Here is a 24,940-nt window from a genome sequence, read left to right as displayed (position 1 = left end):
GGAAAGAATAACTTTCTACTGCAGCGCTGTATATGTATGTGTACCTGCCCACAACAGGCAAGGAAAACAGCAGTTGCCCTGAGAATTTATTACTGAGCATATATGAACAGCAACATGGAGAAAAGGACTGTGCAGATAAGCTTGCGGTCACCAGCTAGTTCCAATTTATTAAAAAAGCATATATTTGAAAAGTCTGGCCATCAAAAGAGAAACATTAAGAAAAGTGGAAGGCAGTAAAAGAAAAGGTTGTCCTTAGAAGTATTTTGGAAGCAACTGTAATAGTCTCTAGAAGAGTGGTTCTCACTCAACCTGTGGTCCCCAAATGTTTTGGACTTCAACTCTCAGAAATCCTAACAGCTGGTAGCCTAGCTGGGATTTCTGGGAGTTGTAGACCAAAGCACCTGGGGACCCTCAGATTAAGAACCACTGCTCTAGAAGTTTCAAATTGTTTTTTGTTTACTTGTTCAAGGCCTAGCTGCCCTGGTTGTTTCATTTCATGTGTGCATGTTGTTTAGCTTTGAAGAAAAGGTCTGCTGGAACACAGTGAACTGATGTTTGTTTTTGTAGTATAGGAAACTGTTCCTATTCTTGCTGTGTTACTTTGGCCTCCAATACCAACGTTTCTGTGAAAGAAGGCATGTGTAGAAGCATTTCTACTTTGTTAACTCCTACATTCCCCAGATGCAGACTTTCTATGTCATTATCACCAGGGGGCACTAATATAGCAGACTTTTCTCTGCAGTTTTTTGCTCCCAGCATGGACTGTAGTATCAGGTAAAAGTGAGCAGCATTTACAGACCATCCACTTTGGGTTTCATAAGATACTGAGGGATCTGCTCCTTGTTGTAATGGAGAATTGCTACTCTGGGAGACTTCTGGAGAGGGCATTCTTTCATTTTGGAGCTTTCTTTTCCAGAGGATGGTTCCAGGTCTTCAAAAATAGGAAGGGGCCAACATGCTGCCTGTGGATCATGTGTTCCCAACCTCTGACCTACAAGAATAAGGTGGCTACAAAGAGAAGGAGAGAGAGAGAGCCCTCCAGAAAACATAACAAAACAAATGCGAGTTGAAGCTGGAGCAACAGAGGGACTAAGAAATGCAAGGCAAGTGGCTGTGCATTGATAAGCACTGAGGGCAGAAAATCAGCCAAAAGTGTGCTTGCTGAAGACTAAGCACATCGGGTTGGGATCTGTATTAGGTTTTTCACATACTGTGCAACAGCAGCTGTCACATTCAAGATTATGAAATATTTTCCATGGATTAGGGAACCTTTTTCATCGTGTTCACATCACATCCATGACTACTGTGTGACACCCGAAAGGAGATGTCTAATACCTCCAACACTATCTTTCTACAAGTAGTAATTTCAGAGATTCAAAAGTACCTCCACTGCCCTGCTCTCTCTGGTAAACCCACCTGAGATATACATAATGAATGAATTTTTATCTGATGCTCTTTGGAGATGCACACACACATTTCTCCAGTGCTTCCACGCATCTGTGAGGCTCATCCTCATTAAAACCTGATTTACCAGATAAGCTGCTCCATGTCCGGTTTATATCCCGCAGGGCTTGTTTCTCAGAGATAGCTCGCTTTATTTCATCTAGGACGAGGTTCAGCTCCTTGGACCGCTTGAGGCTCTCCTGTTCTGCAGCATGCAAGCGGTCTCTCAGTGCGAGGAACTCTCGCTGATAGATATCCACAACATCACCTGCGAAGAGGAGCAAAATGCTGTACCTTTCTTTCTGTGATAAAAGGGAGGGTTTTTGTAGTTTGGAACAGTACTTTTCAGGCTGAGATAGAAGAGTGGCAATTATTATTTTCCAGTGTGCTAAGGGCCAGCATCATATTCACGACCATCAATTAAAATTGTTATTTTCTTCTTTCCTGGAAATTCACCAGGGGAATCAGCATCTATCTCCTACTGCTCATTTGGAAGGGTGTGTGTGTATGTCCCTTCTGAATTAAATAGAGCTATACACATACTTCATTAAGCAGGTACTATATGCCAATCTATTAAATAAACATTCACACCTGTATCCAGTTAAATGGTTTATATATAAACTGGATTCCTTTGAAAGTCACCTTGAGCTGGATTCTTGCCATACGGTGCTCAGAATTGCTTGTTTTGTTAAAACAATACTTTCTAAGGAATGCAGACAGAAACAACTCTACACTTTTTATCATTTGTTAGAAGCAGTAGTAGTAATATGCCAGCTATGGTCATATATCATTCAAAGATACCGAATACATACACAAGCAGATATGGCCAAAAAGAGTGTGCCCTGAGAAAAGCACAGCTTCCCTCCCTTTCCCCCTCTTATTCAGAATATGGAAATGACAACATAATTGGGCCACACTGATTTTTGTCACCTTTAACTGTTCCAAAAGGTTGAACTTGTAAATGGGCAGCTATAGAAACGGTAGAAGCATATCAACACACAACTTGCTTCATTTACTGAATTTGAAATAAAGTCTCATTAGTGGATTTGTGTTCTGTCATTTTTAATAAGACTGAAGATGTACTTCAGGAAGTAACCAACAGGAACTAATTCAGTATGCCCACTTCCTCGAGGATTAAGGACAAGAATACACAGGAAACAAAAGCAAATCTACTTTACTTTTCATGCTTTCTTCAACAAGCTAGTTTGTGTAGAAGAAAACCTATCAGGCAAAAATGGCTCTGATTTGCCTTTTCAGACTTGCCAATTACAAGAAACTTTTCATTTGGCAAAACCAAAATGGGGCGAGATGGGAGAACAGGGTCAGAGCTATGTTTGGAAGCAGGGACATGCTTGCTCTCAGCTACTCTTTAAGTTTTAAACAAGTTCCCAGACATTCAAATGGGAATGTCATTATGCTAAGTGGTGTTGCTATTATTACTATGGCAACTAATCACTAGAAAGACACAAAAATAGACTCTCCACATAGAAACAGTTGTCCAGTTCAGTTCCACTGCCCCCTTGAACCACTGGAAACAAGCTGGAGGCCAGGATTCCAGCTGTGAACAATTTAAGGAGAAGGAAAAAATCGTCAAGGGCCTAAGTTAAGCTGAAACTGCTGGCACAATGAAAGCCAGTGTTTTGGATGAATAAGAAGATGGGAATCACACCGCCTTCACCTTGTGACAGGCCTGGGGGAGCTCAAAAGTCAGGCCTGTGAGGCATCAATCCCCAGTTGCATCTGAACCACCAGAGGCTTCATAAAAGGAACTCCATGAATAATTAAGGGAAAGATATCCGACTGTCCTCTTGGACAGATGGCAAGAGATGGCTCTTGGGAAAAAGCGAAAGCAATGGATGGAGTGAGTATTTAATTACTGGGCAGTTAGGCATTTTCCCTGAGTGTCCTATATGTGAACTGTGCCCCTGATTAGCTGGAAGACTACTTCAGGCAAAGTCAAATTCATATTATTTGCAGCAGGACATGCCCTGAAGGCAACGATGGACAAGCAGCTGCTCCCCCAGCCCTAATTTCATCTCCCAGAGGCTTCCTTTCTAGCTCAATTCCTCTCTCCCTGTCTTAAATTCAGCCATGAGTGAAGGCAGCAAGATGACCCTGCTCAAATCCTACTGGCACAGAAATTAGAGCTGAAACTCCTTGCCAGGATAATACAGGCTCTGGCCATGCCCAAGTGATGGGGGCTCAATAAGGCGCAAGGCAGCAATAAAGCTGCTGCAGCCAAGACAAAACTAAGAATGTGGGGGAAAGCAAGAAACAAACAAGACATACAGAGGCACAATAAATAAACTCATTTTCACCAAGAGCATTCTGTCAAAAGTGCTGCTGTGTCACAGCATCTGTCAGGAAACACACAATTCCTGGCATTGTTTCCAAATGAATAAAAAGCTGTACCTCCTTGTGGCAATGAGATGGTTGTCCATAACTTATCCGCAAACTCCCCAAGAGAATCTCATTTTCAAGACACTTTCTGATGTCAATTCTACAGAACAGCAGCAAACACTGACTTGTATGTTGTAGACAGCTTCTTGCAAACCATCATGCTTTGCTCTGTGCCTCTTCACGAAAGGAGAATTTCACACAATCCTCACATTTTACAGATCTATTAGACAAACCAAGCTCTGAATCCTTCCAGCTGCCAGGAGGCAATCCTGTCAAAGACAAGAGTGCTAGTGCAACAAGCCTTTACAGGTGTAAGACATTCAGCTGTGAAGCTGTATCCTATTAGCAGCCAAGCAAACATGGATTCATCCAATTCAGAGAACTACAAAAGAGATGCCTCTCACGGGATAAGCTTTCAAGATCACTACAAGAACCAAAACAATGTGTGTCTAGTACAACACGGGGACACAGAATACTAACAAAAAGAGAGGGCAGGAATCTAAGTATAAAACTGGTATTCAACAGAGAACAACCAAAAATATTTATTTGAATGCTTCTCTCTATGATAGCTCTAAAAAGTCCCAACACAAATGATGTGTTGCATCTGGAGCAACTTCTCTCTCTCTCTCTCTCTCTCTCTCTTTTTTTTTTTTTTACCCTGAAGGAATCCTTGAAATAATTTTCAGGTCTCAGGGAACCCTTACATAAAAAATATTGCTACAGCTCAAAAATGTTCATTTCTTTTCAATCAGTTTGATGTGAACTCAAAGCGACCTTATGTAGAGCCCTAGTCGGGAAAGGTTGCAAAGCAGTTTGTTTTAAAGCACAGTCTAAAGTCTTTTAACTCTCATCTAGACAGAAAAAAATATTTTAGTCCCCAGGAATCATATTTTATTGAAGAACTCATCAAACAAACAAAAAATTACCTAAACTTTTGATGATACTTTTGCTGGAAGAGTTGTAAGCAGCATCCTGATCTTTTATTTTAACAGGTTTTAAAAATTTTATTTATCGTATCAGGAGTGAACCAAGGCTACAGTTGTGATGTAGCTGAGAGAAAACAAAGTTAAAAAAATTGGTATCCTATTGTAAATGTCCTTTGACCAGTAGCTGGACACTTCGAGTGCCTCTGGTGTTGCTATAAGAAGGTCCTCCATGGTGCATGTGGCAGGGCTCAGGCTGTATTGTAATAGGTGGTGCATGGCTTGCTCTTCTCCACACTCTCATGTCATGGACTCCACTTTGTAGCCCCATTTCTTAAGGTTGGCTCTGCACCTCGTGGTGCCAGAGCACAGTCTGTTCAGTGCCTTCCAAGTTGCCCAGTCTTCTGTGTGTCCAGGAGGGAGTCTCTCATTTGGTATCAGCCATGGATTGGGATTTCAGGTTTTAACCTGCCATTTTTAGACTGTCACTTACTGAAGTGTTCCTGTGAGTATCTCTGTAGATCTAACTATTTCTAAACTATTTCTTGATTTAAGGCGTTGGTATGCTGGCTGATATCAGATCAGGGGATGGGCCAGGGATATCAATGCCTTGGTCCTTTCATTATTGGCTGCTATTTCCAAGTGGATTTCAGGTGGTACAATTCTGGCTAAACAGTGTAATTTCTCCAGTGGTGTAGGGCTCAGACATCCTGTAATAATGCAGCCTGACTCATTAAGAGGCACATCCACTGTTTTAGTATGGTGAGATGGGTTCCACACTGGGCATGCATACTCAGCAGCAGAGTAGCAAAGTGCAAGGGCAGATGTCTTTTTAACAAGTGAAAAACTGCTTGGGACAAACATTTTCCCAATAAATATATTATATTTCTCTTAGTTACATTTTTTGCAAACAAGAAGGATTTACAGCTTCTCAGAACAAAATATTCCACCTGGTACAAATATGTGTTTTCTGGCTTGAAGTCTTTGGGTGTTGCAGAACATTCTTGATTCTGCATCCACAGATACTTCTATGCCGATGGAGCATTGAAAGAGATTGAAAGTATCTCTGGTGTCAGAAAATACCTCAGATTAAGGCAGTCATCTGCCTGGATGGGGATTAAAGAAGCAGATGATATACACAAACCCACTACTGGTTTCAGCACATTAAAAAAAGAAGGAGTATAAACTACTGATAAGTTGTTTAACTATTTTACATTTCTACTTCACGTTTTAAATGCTTTATGAATGTTTCATCATGGCACATATCATCCACGCAAATAAGGAGAAATTATACATTATGGAAAATCTCTCCATACCAGTTTCAGTCAAATTTAGCCAGTCAGTATTAGAATAATAAGTATATACACTAATTTTAAGAGAATTAGATCTGCTACACTTCTGTCCAGAACAAGAATATGCTTCTTTTTCCAAGTGCATTTACATTTTTCCAAGTGCCAAGAACCATTTTTCATAGCTCAACCATGCTACTTCAAGCTCTATCATGATGATTTTCACTGGTAGCCTGAATCTTCCACACATAAATGGATACAAAGGCATGTTTGCATACTGCATCTGAGCCATAAAACATTACTGATGCTCTGGAAAGTCCATCTGTTTTTATATTGCTTGCTATTAACAAAAGAGAGATTAGCCATGCCACAGCTACACTAAATATAGTCAATTTAAGAATCCCTTCCAATATGTCCTTCCTACTCCATCTTTGTTGCACCAATTTTCTTTTTCAGTTCACACACTCCTATTCAGCACTCCATTACAAAACTAAATTTGAACACATTTTCCCCACTTAATGAAATCCAACCAGACAGAAATGGGGAAGGTGTAGCCCTTCAGTTGTTGATGGACTTCAGTCCCCATCATCCTTTACCACTGTTTATCAACAACCATAGGGTGATAGATACATTTCCCATTCCTTGCAAGCTCTATTCAGGTATTCAGTAATGACATATACACCACAGCTTTGTATCCTCACCACCATTATTTCTTCAACGATCAAAAGAAGAGAAATTTGGAGGCTTGAAATCTCCCCCAATCCTATTTTCTCTGCTCTTTGGACTCATTTCTTTTGTGTTATCAGAATGAATGTCTCCTCCTCCTTCTCATTTATGAGGTGCTCTTGCTTACCACATTTCTAAATAAAGCTACAGAAAAGAAGTTTCATTTTTTTTATTTCTCTCCTTTGGAAAATGCTCTCTTTGACAATGGTCTATGGACACATTCACTATTATTTAAACACATATACAGGTCCATGTTCAAGATTCTAGCCTAGTACATTAACCATGATCACAGAACATCTGTAAAAGGTTTAACACACAAAGAAATGAACACAAGACAACAAATTCAATGCTGGGGCATTGATGCACATAGCCTTCCTATGTATCTGCAGCATTTAGGTATGGCATTGTGCTCCTGAGACTGAAACTGTACTAACAGAAATAGCTTTTAAGGCAACTGCATATCATCCTATGTTAATAATCCAATTAAACAGTACAGTTTGTTACAGAAGCCCATTCTTAGCTCAGGGAGCACAGATGTACATGAACTGAACTAGATGTGCAAGTATTTTCATTGCACGTTGTTTATCATACCATCTTCTCCCTAATGGGAAAACCAGTTCTCTGTGGGTGCAGCAGAAGTTGGCTGCGCACAGCATGGATTGGCTAGAATAAGTGATGACCAACCTCATCAAAACAATTTTTCAATTTTTTGAAAAATAGGCCCATTTTTAAAATGAAATGGTTTATTTATTTATTTATTTACAGTATTTATACCCTGTCCTTCTCACCCTGAATGGCTTACAGAACATACATACGGCAAACATTTAATGCTGATTATACAATTAACAAGGAAAAACAACACAAACAGAGGTAAAAACAGTTTTTCCCATCTTATTTCTAACATAAATGTTTACTAAAGATATAGGTGATACTTCAAACATTTTTAAAGGTGGGCAGCCAACTCCCTAATGTACAAGGGGGGTGCCTGGGAAGTTAATCAGTGACACACATTTTGTCTGCAGTGGAGTGGAGCTGCAGTGGGAGTCTTAGACAACCCAATGGAGGAAATACACTGTACAAACACACACCCATGCTGTACTTCTGCTAAAGTTCATTAAAGTCAAGTCAAACAACTTAACTTTGCTTCTAAAATTTTATATAAAACCTGGGACATGAAGTCAAGACATTATCTAATGATTTTTTTAAAGGTAAGGAATGAGGATTATTCCATTTCTACCCCACACATACAGTGGGAAATGTCACTGATCAGTCATTAATGGTCTTCCTGTACCACAAAAGCTGCACTTTTCATTAAACTAGGAAGTTGGGGGAGCATCAACGATACTTCCTTGGATTAGCCAGAAATGCAGCAATGCAGCTCTTAACATTTCTAGTCTGTCAGCCCAAGAGGTTTCACCTCCATGTCTGACTTGGGGCTTCAGGAAGCCCAACAAACAACTTCAGCTTGCAAACACAGAGACTATTAATTATAGACAATTCTCTAATTGTACAGAACAGAACAATTCTGTAGGAAAGTAAAGGTTCAGACAATGCTCCCACGCACCCATTTCTATGCCTCATGATAGACAGAAGAGAAAAAGAGCAGACTTTTTGGTTCATCACTGTGTGTCTGAGTTCATTTTATCTAAGAGGAAGGTAGGCTAAAACAAGGATGGGTAGGAATGGACCTCCAGAGGTTACTTCACTGACTCTCCCAGTAGCTATGGTCAGTAGTGAAAAAATCTCAAGCTCCCAGATATCTTCACCACTACCACTGGGAGCATCGGTCCTGCAGCATTTGGAAGTTCACAGCTGTCCACCCCAAATGAAAGGTATCATTCTCAAAGTGAAAGGCTTTCCTATGAAAGTACATAGGCTTCTCTAATTCCTTCCTTCCTAAATCCCCATTTCTCCTTAGGCTGATCCCTATGGGGCTTTCAAAGCATACAATGTGCTTCTTCTGATATCTTATGGATCTAAGCTGGTACCCACTACTACCAAGAAAAGAACGAGCATCCAAGTCTAAAGGCTTGCACCAAGAATGTTACAAGAGTTGCAATTGTCCCTTCATGGGACAGTAGCAGCTCGTAATGTTTTCTGCCACTTTCAGTGTACCCCAGCAAAGATTAAACAGAAAGACAAATCCTGAAACAGTTTTTTAAAAACCTACACAATTTGCGAGTTCACAAATGGTTCACCAAATAGCACAATTTAACAGAAAAGATTAAAACTGCCTCTGCTTAGTAGTTTTAAAAGTGTATCTTGACCTTTGGTCACACTGAGGAAGACCGCAGAGATTGCTTCTTGACTCTGGAGGGTTCGCTGTGGCATATCAGAAAAATCCTGGAGCTAGCAGCAAGATGACCTTTACTTTCTCGTGCACTCTCTTTTTCTCTACATGAATGCCACTGCTAGAGTTTCTCCAGAGAAGACACAAGTTCCCCAACCCATCTCATTTTGCAAGAAACAATAAATACAGAAAAAAACCCCACACAAGCTCCCTCAGCTCTTTACAGAAAACAGGCAACAAATACTCTAAAAGGTTTTTCTTCTCCCTCTTTCTCAATCCTTCTTTCAATAACACAGACATGAAACTGTGAGGCCCAGACGTTTATTTGAATACAAAACAGATAATACACCTTGTATTTTGGGTTGTGGGATCCTCCAATAAATTGTTTTATTTCAGTATCATTTTTGCTCAATTTCCTCTTTATAATGATAACAGAACCCTCGTCAGGCCCAACACTGCGATCAAGAAAGACCTGAGTTTGTCAACTGTGTCCATCCAGAAGTGAATGTGAAAACCCTTGTGGAGAATCATAGGGGTGAAACAGCAAGACCAAGACAAGGAAGAACATATAGCACTGATTTTTTTTTAAAAAAAAAGGAGATCAAGGCAGCTGCATGTATGAACAGAGGAGTTAAAGGCCATATGGCAATTGTAAAGGAAAAGGCAAACTAAAAACAAATTCAGAAAATAAATAACACTACCACAGATATAGAAAGCTGAAAGCCACACCTGAGTATCTGGATTTTTATATTTATTAATTTAATAATGGGCAAAATGACAGACCTGCCAGCATGACCACGAGAGACACGCCGCGGCTGTCTTTCCCCCCTGCCATCGAGGCTGCGGCGGCTGTGGAGGAGCGGGCCGTGAGCCGCGGGAGGGACGCCGCTTGGACCGGCTGTCGGCCGGCTGATCGAGCTGGGCCGGGCTGGGTGGAGTCTGCCGCGGTCGCCAGGCTGCCTGCCTGGGCCCGCTGCTGCAATCGAGGAGAGGGAGCGCGCCAAGAGGGAGACGCAGTGCGAAGGAGATCCAGCGCTGCAGACCCCCTGCTAGCGAGACCCGTCGGCTGCCGAAGTGAGCGGCGGTGCAGCTTATGCTGCTTGTGTTACTCGACCTGGGCCCGCCGCCGCCTAGGTCAGCAGCTGGCCCGCAGCGCCGAGTAGAGCTGAGGGGAGGCTGCTGTGGCCACCATTCCTGCAGCGCTGCTTGGGGAGTAGGAGAAGGAGGAGACGCCATCTTGCCGCGCTGCTGATCCTCTGCCACGCCGCGTGGGCCTACGGCTCTTCCATCCGGGTTTGTTCGTCTCCCTCCCTCACCGCTGGGCCAACCAGGCTTTCCACTCTTGTCTATTCCATCTAGGCCCACCAGCCCTCCATCTGGCCCTCGCCATCGGGCAAGCGGCGGATACCTCTCTCTTCTCAACCTCACTGGGCAGTTGCTGTGTAGTCCATTGTGCAGACCATTATAGTTGTGTTGTTCGATTGTGTGCTGACCGATTTGTATAGACTTAGTGGTGTAATCCACTTTCTGTGTAGACCGACGGTGGGTTGCCTGCGCTATTTAGCCGGATAGAGACCAACTGGGCCGGCCGTCACCGTGTCGACCACCTCCGGAGGCCCATCCGCTAGCTTACATCAATCGTCTGTTTGTTAACATTTGAATCATAGCACGTGGGTCTCATGAGTGCCTGCTATTTCTAGGGAGTTTTGAGGGCAGGTGCAGGGAATAAGGGGGAAATCCTGAAGCAGTGAGCTGCATCTCTCTTTGAAAATATTTCTACGGTCAGCATTCTGTGTCTACAGGTTTTATATTTTTTAAATTATAAAAATAGCTTTTGAGTTTGCCATTTTACATAAGGGGCACCCTCTTACTATGCCAATGTATACAGTGGGAAGTGAGCATCCATGGATTTTGGTATCCATGGAGCATTCTGGAACCAAACCCACTGGATGCCAAGGGCTTGCTGTGTATCTGAAACCTTGCTTTAACAATTGCTTGCATTAATAAATTGAGCTTGTTATTGGTTGTTGGTTTTGATGCCTGTTTTATATATTGTTATAATGTTATTTTATTTTATATTGTTGTTCACATTTTAATGTGTTATTTTTACTGTGTTGATCGGGCTTGGGCCTATGTAAGCTGCCCTGAGTCCCTTTGGGGAGATGGTGGCGGGGTACAAAAATAAAGCTGTTGTTGTTGTTGTTGTTGTTGTTGTTGTTATTATTATTATTATTATTATTATTATTATTATTATTACAGCCAGATGCTCTAGCTTACCTATCAAGAAGAAGGAACTTCTGTAGAATGTTTATCACATTTTCATCCATATAAATATAATTCAAAACTTAGGATTTTATTAAATTAAGTAAAGGGACCCACGCTGGGCTATTAGAATGGACTTGAACATTCTGATTCTATAATTTTGAGCTTTTAAGACCACATTCCAAAACTTTGGGGCAGATATAACACCACCTGATTAACTAACCTTAACTAGGTAATCAGAAATCTCACTCAGGTTCATGAGTGCCCTTCCTTCCTTCTAGGCTTAGAGAGAAGAATTGATAGTATCATATCTCCACATCATTATACATCAAATTTTGTTGTTATTATTATTATTGTTGTTGTTATTATTTTGTACCTTCAAGTTTTTTTCTGATTTACATTAAGGGAAACTGATCACAAGGTTCTTGGGGTTAAAAGTTTGTGACTTGTCCAAGGTCATTCAGCGGATTTTCATTGATGAGTGGGGTTTCAAACCCTCTCCAGTGTCATTATCCAATGATCAAACCTCTAAATCAGGGGTCCTCAAACTAAGGCCCAAGGGATGGTTACGGCCCTCCAAGGTCATTTACTCAGCCCTCGCTCAGGGTGAACCTAAGTCTGAAACGACTTCAAAGCACACAACAACAACAATCCTATCTCTTCAGCCAAAAGCAGGCCCACACTTGCTACTGAAATACTAATAAGTATATATGTGTTAAAATTGTTCCTCATTTTAATTATTGTATTCTTTTTAAGTGTGTTTTTTTGCACTACAAATAAGATATGTGCAGTGTGCATAGGAATTCATTCATTTTTTTCACATTATAATCCGGCCCTCCAACAGTTTAAGGGACTGTGACTTGGCCCTCTGTTTAAAAAACTTGAAGATCCCTGCTCTAAACCTGGCTGGCTCTCTTGCTAACCCTTATCTATTGACAACCCACAGTATGCAATCCATACTGCTAACCATGGTTAGCAGAAACCTTGTGCAATTGTAATACCAGGCACAATTAATCCAAATACTGAAAGGGAGAGAGGAATCTTCATATGGAAGAAGAAGCGGCATGGACAGTACAAGTTCAAGGGTGCTCTTAGTTTTCTAAGCGATTAGGAGCATTATATCTTCACTCTCCCATGACAAAGAAAGCAGATTTGCAAAGTTTCCGAATCCTTTATTCTTTCCATTGTGGTTCTTTGCTTTCATGCCTCCACCTCAAGCAGAGCTACTTCATTAGCAGTCTAATTATTCAAGTGGCACACCACAAATAAAGCATTCTAAGCATTCTCTCTGTTGCACACAAAACAAGAGCTTTGTTTTTGTTTTTATGTTCTCATTGGGTTGGGGAATAAATCATGCTGGGAATGAACAACAGAATTTGTTGAAGAAAAAAAATACTTCATCATCGAAGTCTAAAAATAGTTACCATACGGGTACAAAATATGGGTTCCAAACAAAAGCCACCTTGATGATGGTCTCTAGGCCGGTTAAATAGGCATTGCTTTTCAGAGAACAATGAGAATCATTGGCTTGGTTGAAAGATCAATGTTCTTTTTTAAAAAATCAAACGAGTGCAAACATTTCCTTGTTAATATTTCAGGAAAAACAAGCACAAAGGCAGACTTTTAAAGGCATTAAATTTAGCATCATGTTACTTCACATTTGTGAAAGAAAGGTTCTTTTAAAAGTGACTGAGATAGATGGGAATATTATTTATGGTGAAGTGTCTATTGGGTGAGTGGGCTCATTAACAAAAGACCCTCCTCATAAATGTACAACAGGGTAACTTTATTAGCAGCAGCGTAACCCAGCACCAGTAGCCAAAAGTGATAAAAAGAACAAAAACACAGACCAATGTTATCTCTTCTATAGGAGGCTTTTCTTTGTGGTAAAATAATACGGTTGCACTACTTACAAAAATAAGATTTCCATAAGATTTCCAGAGCCTCTTATCACACCTAAGTTACACAGGAGCTTCACACAGTAGCTTTTTACAGACAGAAGCCTTTACACTGGAGCTTCACACATGATGGCCTTCAACCTGGGGCTTCTCTCACAGAAGCTTCTCACACTAGGACTTCTCATACTAAAGTTTACTAACAGTGAGGCCTAACTCACACTGAGGCCTTTCTCCCACTGAAGCACATGAACACTGAGGCCTACTAATACTGAGGTCTACCTCACACTGAGGCTTTTCTCCCACCAACACACTGAGACCCTTCTTCCACAGAGGCCTCTCACAGACTGAGAGCTCTCTCAGACAGAGGCCTATCATACAGAGGCTTCTCTCACTGAGGTCTGCTAACACTGAAGGCTACTAAGCTACAGGCATATCTGCTTTTATAAAACTATAGCTTTTACTGAGTTCTTGCATCCATTTAACCCTTTCAGTGCTTGACTCGCATTTTTTGTAATTCAAATATCTAGTTAATTTTTAATATTGCTAACAGTGTCCTGATTTGAAGGAGTTGGCCCTCAACCAGGCTGTCAAAAGAGAAGAGGATCTGCTAGCTAACTGATTCAGGCCCAGTTATATCTTAAGCTGGAAGGATAGCATATAGAAGGGTGTTGTTGTTTATTCGTTCAGTTGCTTCTGACTCTTCGTGGCCTCATGGACGGCCCACGCCAGAGCTCCCTGTCGGCCATGGTCACCCCCAGCTCCTTTAAAGTCGAAATGTAGGGGACCCCCTGCTTGGGGTCCTTGCTGAGTCCGTCACAGAGGGCAGCAAAATGAAGAGAGTCTAGTCTCCAGAGGTAAAGCAGAAATCTCTTTATTTCAAGTGTGGCCACACAGGGAGAAACAGCCCAGACAGACCAGTGTCTTCAAAGAGAGCTGTCTCTGATATTTGGATATTTCAGTCTCCTTATATACATGTCTTTTCACTGTGTCATGGGCACACACCTCTCTTATCGGATCAACCATTCAAAAACATGTTTTTTCTCATATTTTGCCACTCCAATGTCTTTCACTGCTAACCTTCTACAAACTACGTAAACACACACATTATTGTTACAGATAAGCATTTTGGGTGTTAACCCACCCTTGGGTACTCCCTGGGCGTAGTAACCCACCCTGGGTGTACTTGACAATACAGCATCTTGTGTCTTCTAGATACATTATCTCCTCTTAGCTTCTGGTCTTCTGCAGGCCAGAGGAGAGGCACAAACCCCTCTCTAGGTTTGCATTTTAGAATTTCAACATTTCTGAGTTCTGTTAGCCCCTTCACTCCTCCATTTTTTTTTTTTGCGAAAGCTGATCATACAGAAGCTGAAGCAAGATCAATATCTAGTTATAACATTTTTATGATACCCCAGCATTCTTGTAATCACCACCAATTGCCACGAAGTGGGAACCGCACTTGTGGTGAACTTATCACACATCTTCATGATGATGGGAAAATACATCAAGGAGAGCTCTCGTGCACACACACATTCATTCATACTCATGCACACACAGGCCTTCTCCGGCAAAGATGATCAGTCTTTTCTGAGGAAGCGTGGACACTCCATTGCTGCAGTTCAGGAAGCATGGAGATTGTCAGGGGTCCCCTGCATTTATAGGCCAAAATCCATTTTTCTTCATTTCAACAGCAGGTTGCTCTGTCCTCTTACTAAAGGACAATATGTCTTTGTTCTCTCCAAAGTTCAAGACATTAGCATTCCAGGCCTCATGACTTATGGGGTACCTCCTGCACTCCTTACATGCTCGGCCGCATACCTCATTGTCCATTGTTGTTCAGTTATGCCTTGCTGCCTCCTCGCTTCGACTGCCAAGTTCATCCCATATCATGCCTTGCGAGAACTCCATGTTGGTTTTTCTTCAGGCCTGTTTCTTCTCTTTTCCATGCATTCAAACATTCATTCCTCACATATTCCTCCCCTTGATACATAAATGCTAATTTATCGTATCACATACATGATCCATACATGATAAGCAATTCAGTGTTGGTTATACTTATAATCAAACTTGATTAAGTGTAGAGTACATATCTTTAGGTTAATATTGAACTTGTATGATTAATCAAACATCATAGTTCATAATTGTGTTTCTAAACACGTTAACTTGTTTTCAAATATAGATAATCGATTTGTCAATCCTGTCATTTGTCTAAGAGGCCATAAGATCCAAATGATTGGCAGCAATATAAGTATCCCTATCCATACTATTAAATGTATCCTATGAAGATATCATACCAGTGGTGTTCTGTGTTTCCACCAATATAAATCATTAGGTGATATAGCACATAGGCATTACATTCCATTGTCATATACCATTGTTTTGGGCTTTAGCTTTTGTAACCTGCAGATTGCATCTGCCATTTCCAATGCACATGGTTCAACTTGTTTTACTGTTAAAGGACATACATATCCCATTTATTGCATCTATCAATATCAATTATTTCATTCAAATTTGTATATTTGGACCTTGTGCATATGGTTTTCTTGGATAACAAATATGGAACCCAGAACCATTTTCCCACATGCATAGGCATAGGAACTATATCACAAACCAAATTTTTTCCAATATTGACCATTTTTCCCAAGGTTTCCAGTTTCAATCTTAGTATATCATCTTCCCAAGAATATTTGACAAGCTTACTCCATCCTTTATAATCTGTTCTTAACCAATAATGTAATTTTGTTAATTCTAGGAAGGCTTCTGAGTGTCCTCCCATTATTAACATCAACATTTTTCTCTCCAATCTCTCAAATTTATTTCCATAGTCAAACAACTCATAGACTTACTTATTTGTTGTAAGGTTTCATTTTTAGCTTTCATTAAAGCAACCAAGGAATGATTCAGCTGGTCAAATATACTTAATTGCAATCCGGCAGTAATCCCATATACCAAAGCTGTACTTCTCTATTTGAAGCTCAATATTCTTCATCCGTTGTATTCTGTGTCTTTCCTTCTATCACTTGGTTGATCTGATTCAAAACATCATTTCATCCTTATTTTTTCTATACCCTTTATACAATAAATCTTACACTTTATACCATATATTGCTTTCATTTGTGTTAGAGCAATTGTTCTTTACCAATCATGTAAACCAATCTTAGCAAATCCTGCACTTTTGATATCTCATTTGCTTTGTTTTTCAAAGAGGTCTGATGCTGAATAGCTCTGGCCTCTGAAAAAACAACTGCCAATAGGTTCTGGTACCAGTGACCCATTTAAAGTGGAATCAGGTGTCAAACAGGGATGTGTTATTGCCCCAACTCTATTCTCCATCTTCATCGCTATGATACTTCACCTTGTTGATGGGAAGCTTCCCACCGGAGTGGAAATAATCTATCGGACAGATGGCAAGCTATTCAACCTCAACAGACTGAAAGCCAAAACCAAGGTTACAACAACATCTGTTATAGAACTCCAGTATGCTGATGACAATGTCGTCTGTGCGCATTCAGAAGAAGATCTACAAGCCACTCTAAACACCTTCGCAGAAGCATACGAGAAGCTCGGCCTGTCATTGAACATTGAAAAAACCAAGGTGCTTTTCCAGCAGGCACCAGCCAACCCCTCTCCAATGCCAGTGATACAGCTTAATGGTGTAACATTAGAAAATGTTGATCATTTCCGCTACCTTGGCAGCCACCTCTCCACCAAAGTCAACATCGACGCCGAAATACAACACCGCCTGAGCTCTGCAAGTGCAGCATTTTCCAGAATGAAGCAGAGAGTGTTTGAGGACCGGGACATCCGTAGGGAGACCAAGGTGCTTGTCTATAAAGCTATTGTCCTCCCAACCCTGCTCTATGCCTGTGAGACGTGGACTGTCTACAGACGTCACATGCAACTCCTGGAACGTTTCCATCAGCGCTGCCTCCGGAAAATCCTGCAAATCTCTTGGGAAGACAAGCGGACAAACGTCAGTGTGCTGGAAGAAGCAAAGACCACCAGCATTGAAGCGATGGTCCTACAACATCAACTCCGCTGGGCTGGCCACGTTGTCCGGATGCCTGACCACCGTCTCCCAAAGCAGTTGCTCTACTCCGAACTTAAGAACGGAAAACGGAACGTTGGTGGACAGGAAAAGAGATTTAAAGATGGGCTCAAAGCCAACCTTAAAAACTCTGGCATAGACACTGAGAACTGGGAAGCCCTGGCCCTTGAGCGCTCCAGCTGGAGGACAGCTGTGACCAGCAGTGCTGCAGAATTTGAGGAGGCACGAGTGGAGGGTGAAAGAGTGAAACGTGCCAGGAGGAAGGCGCGTCAAGCCAACCCCGACCGGGACCACCTTCCACCTGGAAACCAATGCCCTCACTGCGGAAAAAGATGCAGAGCAAGAATAGGGCTCCACAGCCACATGCGGACCCACAGGGAAATCCATAATGGAAGACCATCTTACTCGTCCAACGAGGGATCGCCTAAGTAAGTAAGTAAGGTACCAGATAATAATATGAGTCACCATTATTATTATTATTATTATTGCACTCCTTAAAAACTATAAAACACAAACAATACATATATTTACTGTTCCAATTAATAGTCCAATTGCAATTTTTTTTCATAAGCTTTGCATCCTTTTAATTGGTGGCCAGTTGCATTCCTGTTTAGAAACCAAATAAAACTATTAATTAACTTGCACAGCTTTCCAAGTTTTTCCTGGTTCGGATGAACCCACTTCTATTTATCATTAGCCTGTAATCAATAAGGATGAGGATCTTCTGCTCAAAACTGCAAACACTTTATGAAAAGTATCATCAATAAGAATGAGGCTAAATAAAATCTAAAATTACATATGTCATGAATGACTTTTCAATGATTTTAAAGCAGAGGTTCTTTTTTTAATGCAATTTCCAGTGTGAGAAGGTATATAAGATTACAGAAAACATTTAGGCAAAGAATGACATTGGACATTGGACATACAGACATACAGATTCTATGTAACTACATTGGATTCACAATTACATTGGTTAACAAACAAACCAGAGGTTCCCAAAAGACATCACGGCTCTGTTTCACCATTGCCTCACCACCAGTTACTTTCAGTGGGACAATGAATTCTACGAACAGAAAGACGGAGTAGCTATGGGGAGCCCTCTCAGCCCGGTCATAGCTAACTTCTACATGGAACACTTTGAAAAACAAGCCCTGGAGACAGCAACCAAAAAGCCCACGATATGGTTCAGATATGTGGATGACACCTTCACCATTTGGAGCCATAGAGAAGAAGAACTCAAACGGGTTCCTGGACCATCTTAACAGCATCCACCCAAACATCCAGTTCACCATGGAAAAAGAAAATGAAGGAAGACTGCCTTTTCTAGATGTCCTAGTCATCCGCAAACCAGATCAACAATTGGGTCACACCGTCTACAGAAAACCCACACACACAGATAGATATCCACATAAAAACTCCAAGCATCACCCAAGTCAAAAAAGAAGCACCATTAAAGCCTTGGCAGACCGTGCAAAAAGAATCTGCGAAGCCCACCTCCTCCAAGATGAACTGAACCACCTCAACTGGGCTCTCCAGGCCAATGGATACTCCACCTCAGACATCAGAAGAGCAGCAAGACCAAGAACAAGCCACGAGAGTAAAGGTGAAGATCCACCCAGAGGAAAAGTGTTCCTGCCATACATCAAGGGAACCACTGACCGCATAGGGAAGCTGATGAGGAAACACAACATACAAACAATCTACAAACCCACCAAGAAAATCCAACAAATGCTACGTTCAGCAAAGGAAAAGAGGGATCCTCTCACCTCTGCAGGAGTCTACCGTATACCATGCAGCTGTGGACAAGTCTACATAGGGACCACCAAACGCAGCATTGCCCAGACACGAATCAAGGAACATGAAAGGCACCGCAGACTACTTCAACCAGAGAAGTCAGCCATAGCAGAGCACCTGATGAACCAGCCTGGACACAGCATATTATTTGAGAACACAGAAATGCTGGACCACACCAACAACCACCATGTCAGACTACACAGACTACAAGCATGTGGACAATTTCAACAGAAAGGAAGAGACCATGAAAATGAACAAAATCTGGCTACCAGTATTAAAAAAAACTCTAAAATTATAACAGCTAAACAACAGAGAGGGAAAAAAAACCCAGGCACAGATTAACACCTCCCAGCAACAGATTTTCCCAGGCTCAGGCAGGCCTTCTAATGCTAATGAAGGTGATCAGCTAAACATTCACACTTAACTGCAGCAGGGAAGAGCTCCTTGCTCCACTCCAGCCATTCCACAGATATATAAACCCATTGTCCTAATTCCAACAGACCTCACACCTCTGAGGATGCTTGCCATAGATGCAGGCGAAACGTCAGGAGAAATGCCTCTAGAACATGGCTCTATAGCCTGAAAAAAAACCACAAGAACCTAGTGATTCCAGCCATGAAAGCCTTCGACAATACATTAAACATAGGGGAATTACATTTTCACTCAACATTCACACACATGTACACGCATTCATCCACATGCATCCAAATATTACCATATCCTTTTCTCCCTCCTTGGAGAAGCACCTGTAAGGCCAGACCCTGCTTTCCTGCAGCCTGCCAATGCACAGTTCCATAACTTCCATAATGCCATAACTTCAAAACACTGAAATGCCAAAACTTCTTTCCCTAAGCACAATGCCAAGGACCAGACCTCTGTTTTCCATACAGCAGAACCTGACTCCCTGCACAAAATCTAAGACTCCAAAAGCGCACTTCTTCCTCTTCCCTTGAGAAAGAAGCCCCAAAGTGTCCAGAATCATGCTTTCCCATAGCATATCTGACACTCTCTGAATACACCACTCTGTCCTTCCCCTGGAGCAGAGCATGTAAGTACTGGAGTCTGTGTCTATTTTTTCTCTGAAAGTGCCTAATGCAACCTGTCTCACTAAAAGCAGAACCTATCTAGTGTTTTTAAAAGTACTTATGACACATATGGTGGGGGCTGGGATTCCAGCTCTAATTGTCCTTCTGCAGAATCAAGGTATATGACCTTCTTACTTTCACCATTAAATGGTGCTGTTGGATTGGCAAGTAAGGGCATGCAAGAGGGAGTTTCTTTGCAACATTTTAAAAGCCAAGGAGATCAGGTTTGCAACACAACACTCCATGCATTTATATAGCAAAGCTAATCTAGATGGTTGGCAGCTATGTAACGAAGGTATTGCCTTACTATTTTCAAATCATAAGTTCCGGTTTCTGGCCATCTGGGATTTAAATTAAATTTCGGCCATTCCACCTGACACAGAAATTGCAATTTCTGGGCATTGTTACATCCTGGCATCTGTTGCCTAAACTTAGAGAAATTCTTAACCATACATTCCAATGGGCTTGAGCATTTCTTACTCCCTTTTTGCCCCATTTTCCTAAGGGTGGTGCCTATTCAGTTGTATCACACTCCCGAACAGACAATACTTTCCAACCTTCCACCCTTCTGGCGCCTGTTTACTAGTCTAGACTTTCCCTTTCCCCAAGAAAACCTCTACTCGCCTGGTAACGATGACTTGCGTTCCCTGACGTTCCTGGGGACGAGATTTCCAACTTTCCTCTCAAGTGGAGCGTTCCTGCTGACGAGGGCACCCAACAAAGATGAACAAAAGGATCGGTCTGTTGTTTTGGGATCCCTTCTCGATCTCTGTTGATACATCCCAATTGGGCAGCCTTCGCCTTCAGGAATGGGTTGCCAACAACCTCTAGAATCTCATCAAACCGGCACCTCTGCTAGATCTCGGTGGAACCTCCAGAAATGTAGGGGACCCCCTGCTTGGGGTCCTTGCTGAGTCCGTCACAGAGGGCAGCAAAATGAAGAGAGTCTAGTCTCCAGAGGTAAAGCAGAAATCTCTTTATTTCAAGTGTGGCCACACAGGGAGAAACAGCCCAGACAGACCAGTGTCTTCAAAGAGAGCTGTCTCTGATATTTGGATATTTCAGTCTCCTTATATACATGTCTTTTCACTGTGTCATGGGCACACACCTCTCTTATCGGATCAACCATTCAAAAACATGTTTTTTCTCATATTTTGCCACTCCAATGTCTTTCACTGCTAACCTTCTACAAACTACGTAAACACACACATTATTGTTACAGATAAGCATTTTGGGTGTTAACCCACCCTTGGGTACTCCCTGGGCGTAGTAACCCACCCTGGGTGTACTTGACAATACAGCATCTTGTGTCTTCTAGATACATTATCTCCTCTTAGCTTCTGGTCTTCTGCAGGCCAGAGGAGAGGCACAAACCCCTCTCTAGGTTTGCATTTTAGAATTTCAACATTTCTGAGTTCTGTTAGCCCCTTCAAAGCCAGTCACTGAGAAGGGTGAGTAGGATCCGATTAAACATTCAACAGATGTGGAAGAGGTGATATACCCAACCAAGTAAAGCTTGGAGGGGAGGGGTGTGTGTGTGTAAAAGCACTAAGTAACTGGAAGCTGGAGGAACATTTCCAAAAAGACTGAGCAATACTGGAATACCTCCATAACAAACGACAAAATTACTACTCCACCTTCTCCATAAACATATTACAGAAAATGAGACAAGAAAAGCTGACCATTAGAAATGCCAGGGGTCTTAACAGCTTTTCTTCCCAAATACTCCTGACTAATGTCAACATTACTGTTAATCTTCGCTTTTAATTCCGACTATATAAGCAGGTAGTTGTTTTTGTCTTTCCAAACAAATGCTGACTTAACCACTCGGCATTCTGTAGACTAATGAATTCACCAGGCTACTATTCAAAACAGGAGGATGTTTTTAAAAGACAGGAAAATCCTCCTGCTGCATGCTTTCTGTAATTATTCCTTATGGAAAGCCACATAGCAATTCTATCTTTCAAAGAAATCTGTTAATTAAAAGTCATAAAAAGTATTAAAGACCTGCTCCAGCTATGAGAAATGTTCCAGGAAAATGAGGCATTCATTGTTGTATCCCTTATTTTAAAATATACAAATAACATTACTGTAGTTCGAGAAACAGCTGTAACATTGTATTCCCACTCCCAAGTGAATTTCTTGAGAATAAATAAAGCATCAGTTCCCCCCGCCCCCCCTCTCTCTATAAGTCTTAAAATGTTATAATGTGTCAGTTTTGCATCGAGGGTAAAGGTAAAGGTTTCCCCTGACAGTAAGTCTAGTCATGTCCGACTCTGGGGGGTTGGTGCTCATCTCCACTTTTAAGCGGAAGAACCGGTGTTGTCTGTAGACTCCTCCAAGGTCATGACTTCATGGAGCACTGTTACCTTCCTGCCAAAGTGGTACCTTACAGCCGTATTGTTTTTATATTGCTTTCAATTGTGCTATTATTTGTTTTTATCTGATGTTTTAATTGGTTAAGTGTTTTACATGTGTGTTTTAATTGTAATTTTGGGTGTGTCCCTTGTAAGCTGCCCCGAGTCCCCTAGGGGAGATGGTTGGCGGGGTATAAAAATAAAATAATAATAATAATAATAATAATAATAACCTATTGATCCACTCACATTTGCATGTTTTTGAACTGCTAGGTTGGCAGAAGCTGGGGCTAACTGTGGGAGCTCACCCTGCTCCCTGGATTCGAACCACGATTCTATAACTCTGGAGGAAGATTCAAAATTCAGAGGGAGAAAAAAATCTGCCTTTCAATATATAGGATTTCTTCAACATACCGTACCATTAAAAATATCTTTTGCAAAAGCCCCAGCACAGATTCAAGAAATCACTACCAACAGTTTCCAGAAAGAATGGAATGACTACCTATAGAACCAGTAAACAACTTGACAGCACCTTTAAACATATATACAGATTTCTTGCTTTGTAACAAGAACTAAGGAAAAAAAACCTCAGAATTATGCTGCAAGAATCAAACTTTTTAGATCTATCTGGAAGACGCAAAAGTAAATAGATTTTGTTCTTCCTTATGGAGGTATAGAATGATTCAGTGTTTTGGTATTCTCTCAGATTTTTTATCAAATGCCACCCTGCATGCTTGGAAACATGAGGATAAATATATACCAACCCTACCAGTTGATTACAATCCTGAGACATTCAATGTTTCTTTGGCAGATCTGTATAAGATCTTATAACACTATAACTTCCACACTTCCATAGCCTTAAACCATACCAATTAAATAGATGTCAAACCCATTAATTCTAGATCAGTGGTTCTCAATTCTCAACCTGTGGGTCCCCAGGTGTTTTGGCCCACAACTTCCAGAAATCCCAGCCAGTTTACCAGTGAAGCCCACAGGTTGAGAACCACTGTTCTAGAGTGTAGATATACACACAAAAAATCATATAAATGTGTGAAGTGTTTCATTTTTTGTGTTATGCCTTGTCCTGAGGCATGAGGAGAGGTAAGAAATGATGGTGGTGGTGGTGGTGGTGGTAGTAAAGAAAGCACTTTTGGAGTATGCACTTTTTGGTGTAAAAACAATTATAAAAACAGTTTGGGATAATACTTTGTAAGTTTACACTCTCCCCAATTGCCATGGCTCTTTCAACCTTGATGAACCATAAACCAAAGCTGATCCTGGGAAAGTCAACAAGGCATCAGTAAATGCAACTGTACACCATATGTCAAGGCTTCTGCAGCAAAACAGCACAAGGATAGTACAAGGAGAACCTAAAGGCTTATATCATTTTCCATACAAAGAATAGAAAGCTAGTTCGGTTACAGCTGGTACCCAATTAGGAAGGTATGCTTGCACACATCGGACGAGTGCCCCTTTGTCTGGCTTTCTAATGAGTTCTGCTCTGGAAAGCAAGGCTGATAAAATTCCCAAAAAGACTTGAGACCCAAAGGACCCTTCCTCCTCCTGCCCCCCAAATGTTCCACTAAAATCCAGATAATCCATGGTGGTAAGGACCTGCCTTTTGATCCTGCCACTTTCAGGATGCCCTTCTTGTGCAAGATCTCCTGAAAGTAATGGAAGTGCCTTTTTCCTAGCATAGAGACTGCAATGAATGGGGGCGGGAGGAGGAAATGCATACATTCCCTATCTGCCTGCCACAGAACTGTTAATGGAATACACAGTGAAATGTGGTGAGCGTTGAAGGCCCTTCTCTTGTGCAAAGTGTCTTCTGCATACACAACTGAAGGGTAGATCTTAGTGACCAGCTGGTAACCATCTGCTTGTCTTGCTCAGCCCCCACCCACCTGCAAACCAGCATGCAACTTCATTTTTCCTTTTGTTTATGTATAAACAGTTCTCTGTCTTCAAGCCAGGACTATTTGTTCTGCTTCATTAAGCCCATGAATCCTGTCGTTACTTTCCTGGCCTTCATGAGAATCATTTAAAATGTCCTGGATCTGATGTAAGAGGATCAACTGTCAAGAAGAAGCTTTGCCTCAAAACACTTACTATGTGCAGGCTCAGGTTCAGCAACTGTTAGGGATTAGGGGCTGTGCTAGGTCCCCCAAAACCTTGGCAAATAGGCTTCCTGCTCCCCTCCTTTGGAAAAAAGAAGATTTTTCTCCCAAATATGCCAAGCATGCAGAAAATTTCTTCATGTTTTGGCCTTCACTGTACTAGTTCTCAAGAGAGTCCATTTTTCAACAGGACCTGTTCATTGAAAACAAGGCTAGACCTAGTAAGTGTTTCAAAATTACTCCTACATTTTTCAGGGTGAGGGTCCAATTAGTGACACAAACATTCATTTTAAAAAGTTTGGGTTCCT

At 41.5% G+C, this 24,940-nt stretch overlaps 1 protein-coding gene across 1 annotated transcript in view; it reads right to left on the bottom strand.

Moving 5' to 3' along the window:
* The window catches only part of MGAT4B (alpha-1,3-mannosyl-glycoprotein 4-beta-N-acetylglucosaminyltransferase B), a 118,495-nt gene that overhangs the window by 34,326 nt on the left and 59,229 nt on the right, over positions 1 to 24,940 (bottom strand). Inside the window, exon 2 of the mRNA XM_060765405.2 lies at positions 1,532 to 1,711. Within this exon, the coding sequence (XP_060621388.1) occupies positions 1,532 to 1,711 (180 nt within the window). The remainder of the gene's footprint in view (positions 1 to 1,531; positions 1,712 to 24,940) is intronic.

The sequence above is a fragment of the Anolis sagrei genome, chromosome 2 (assembly GCF_037176765.1).
Source record: "Anolis sagrei isolate rAnoSag1 chromosome 2, rAnoSag1.mat, whole genome shotgun sequence".
Lineage (NCBI taxonomy): Eukaryota > Metazoa > Chordata > Lepidosauria > Squamata > Dactyloidae > Anolis > Anolis sagrei.
The sequence above is the reverse complement of the archived record's forward strand: the minus strand, read 5'-3'. Positions and strand labels throughout refer to the sequence as shown.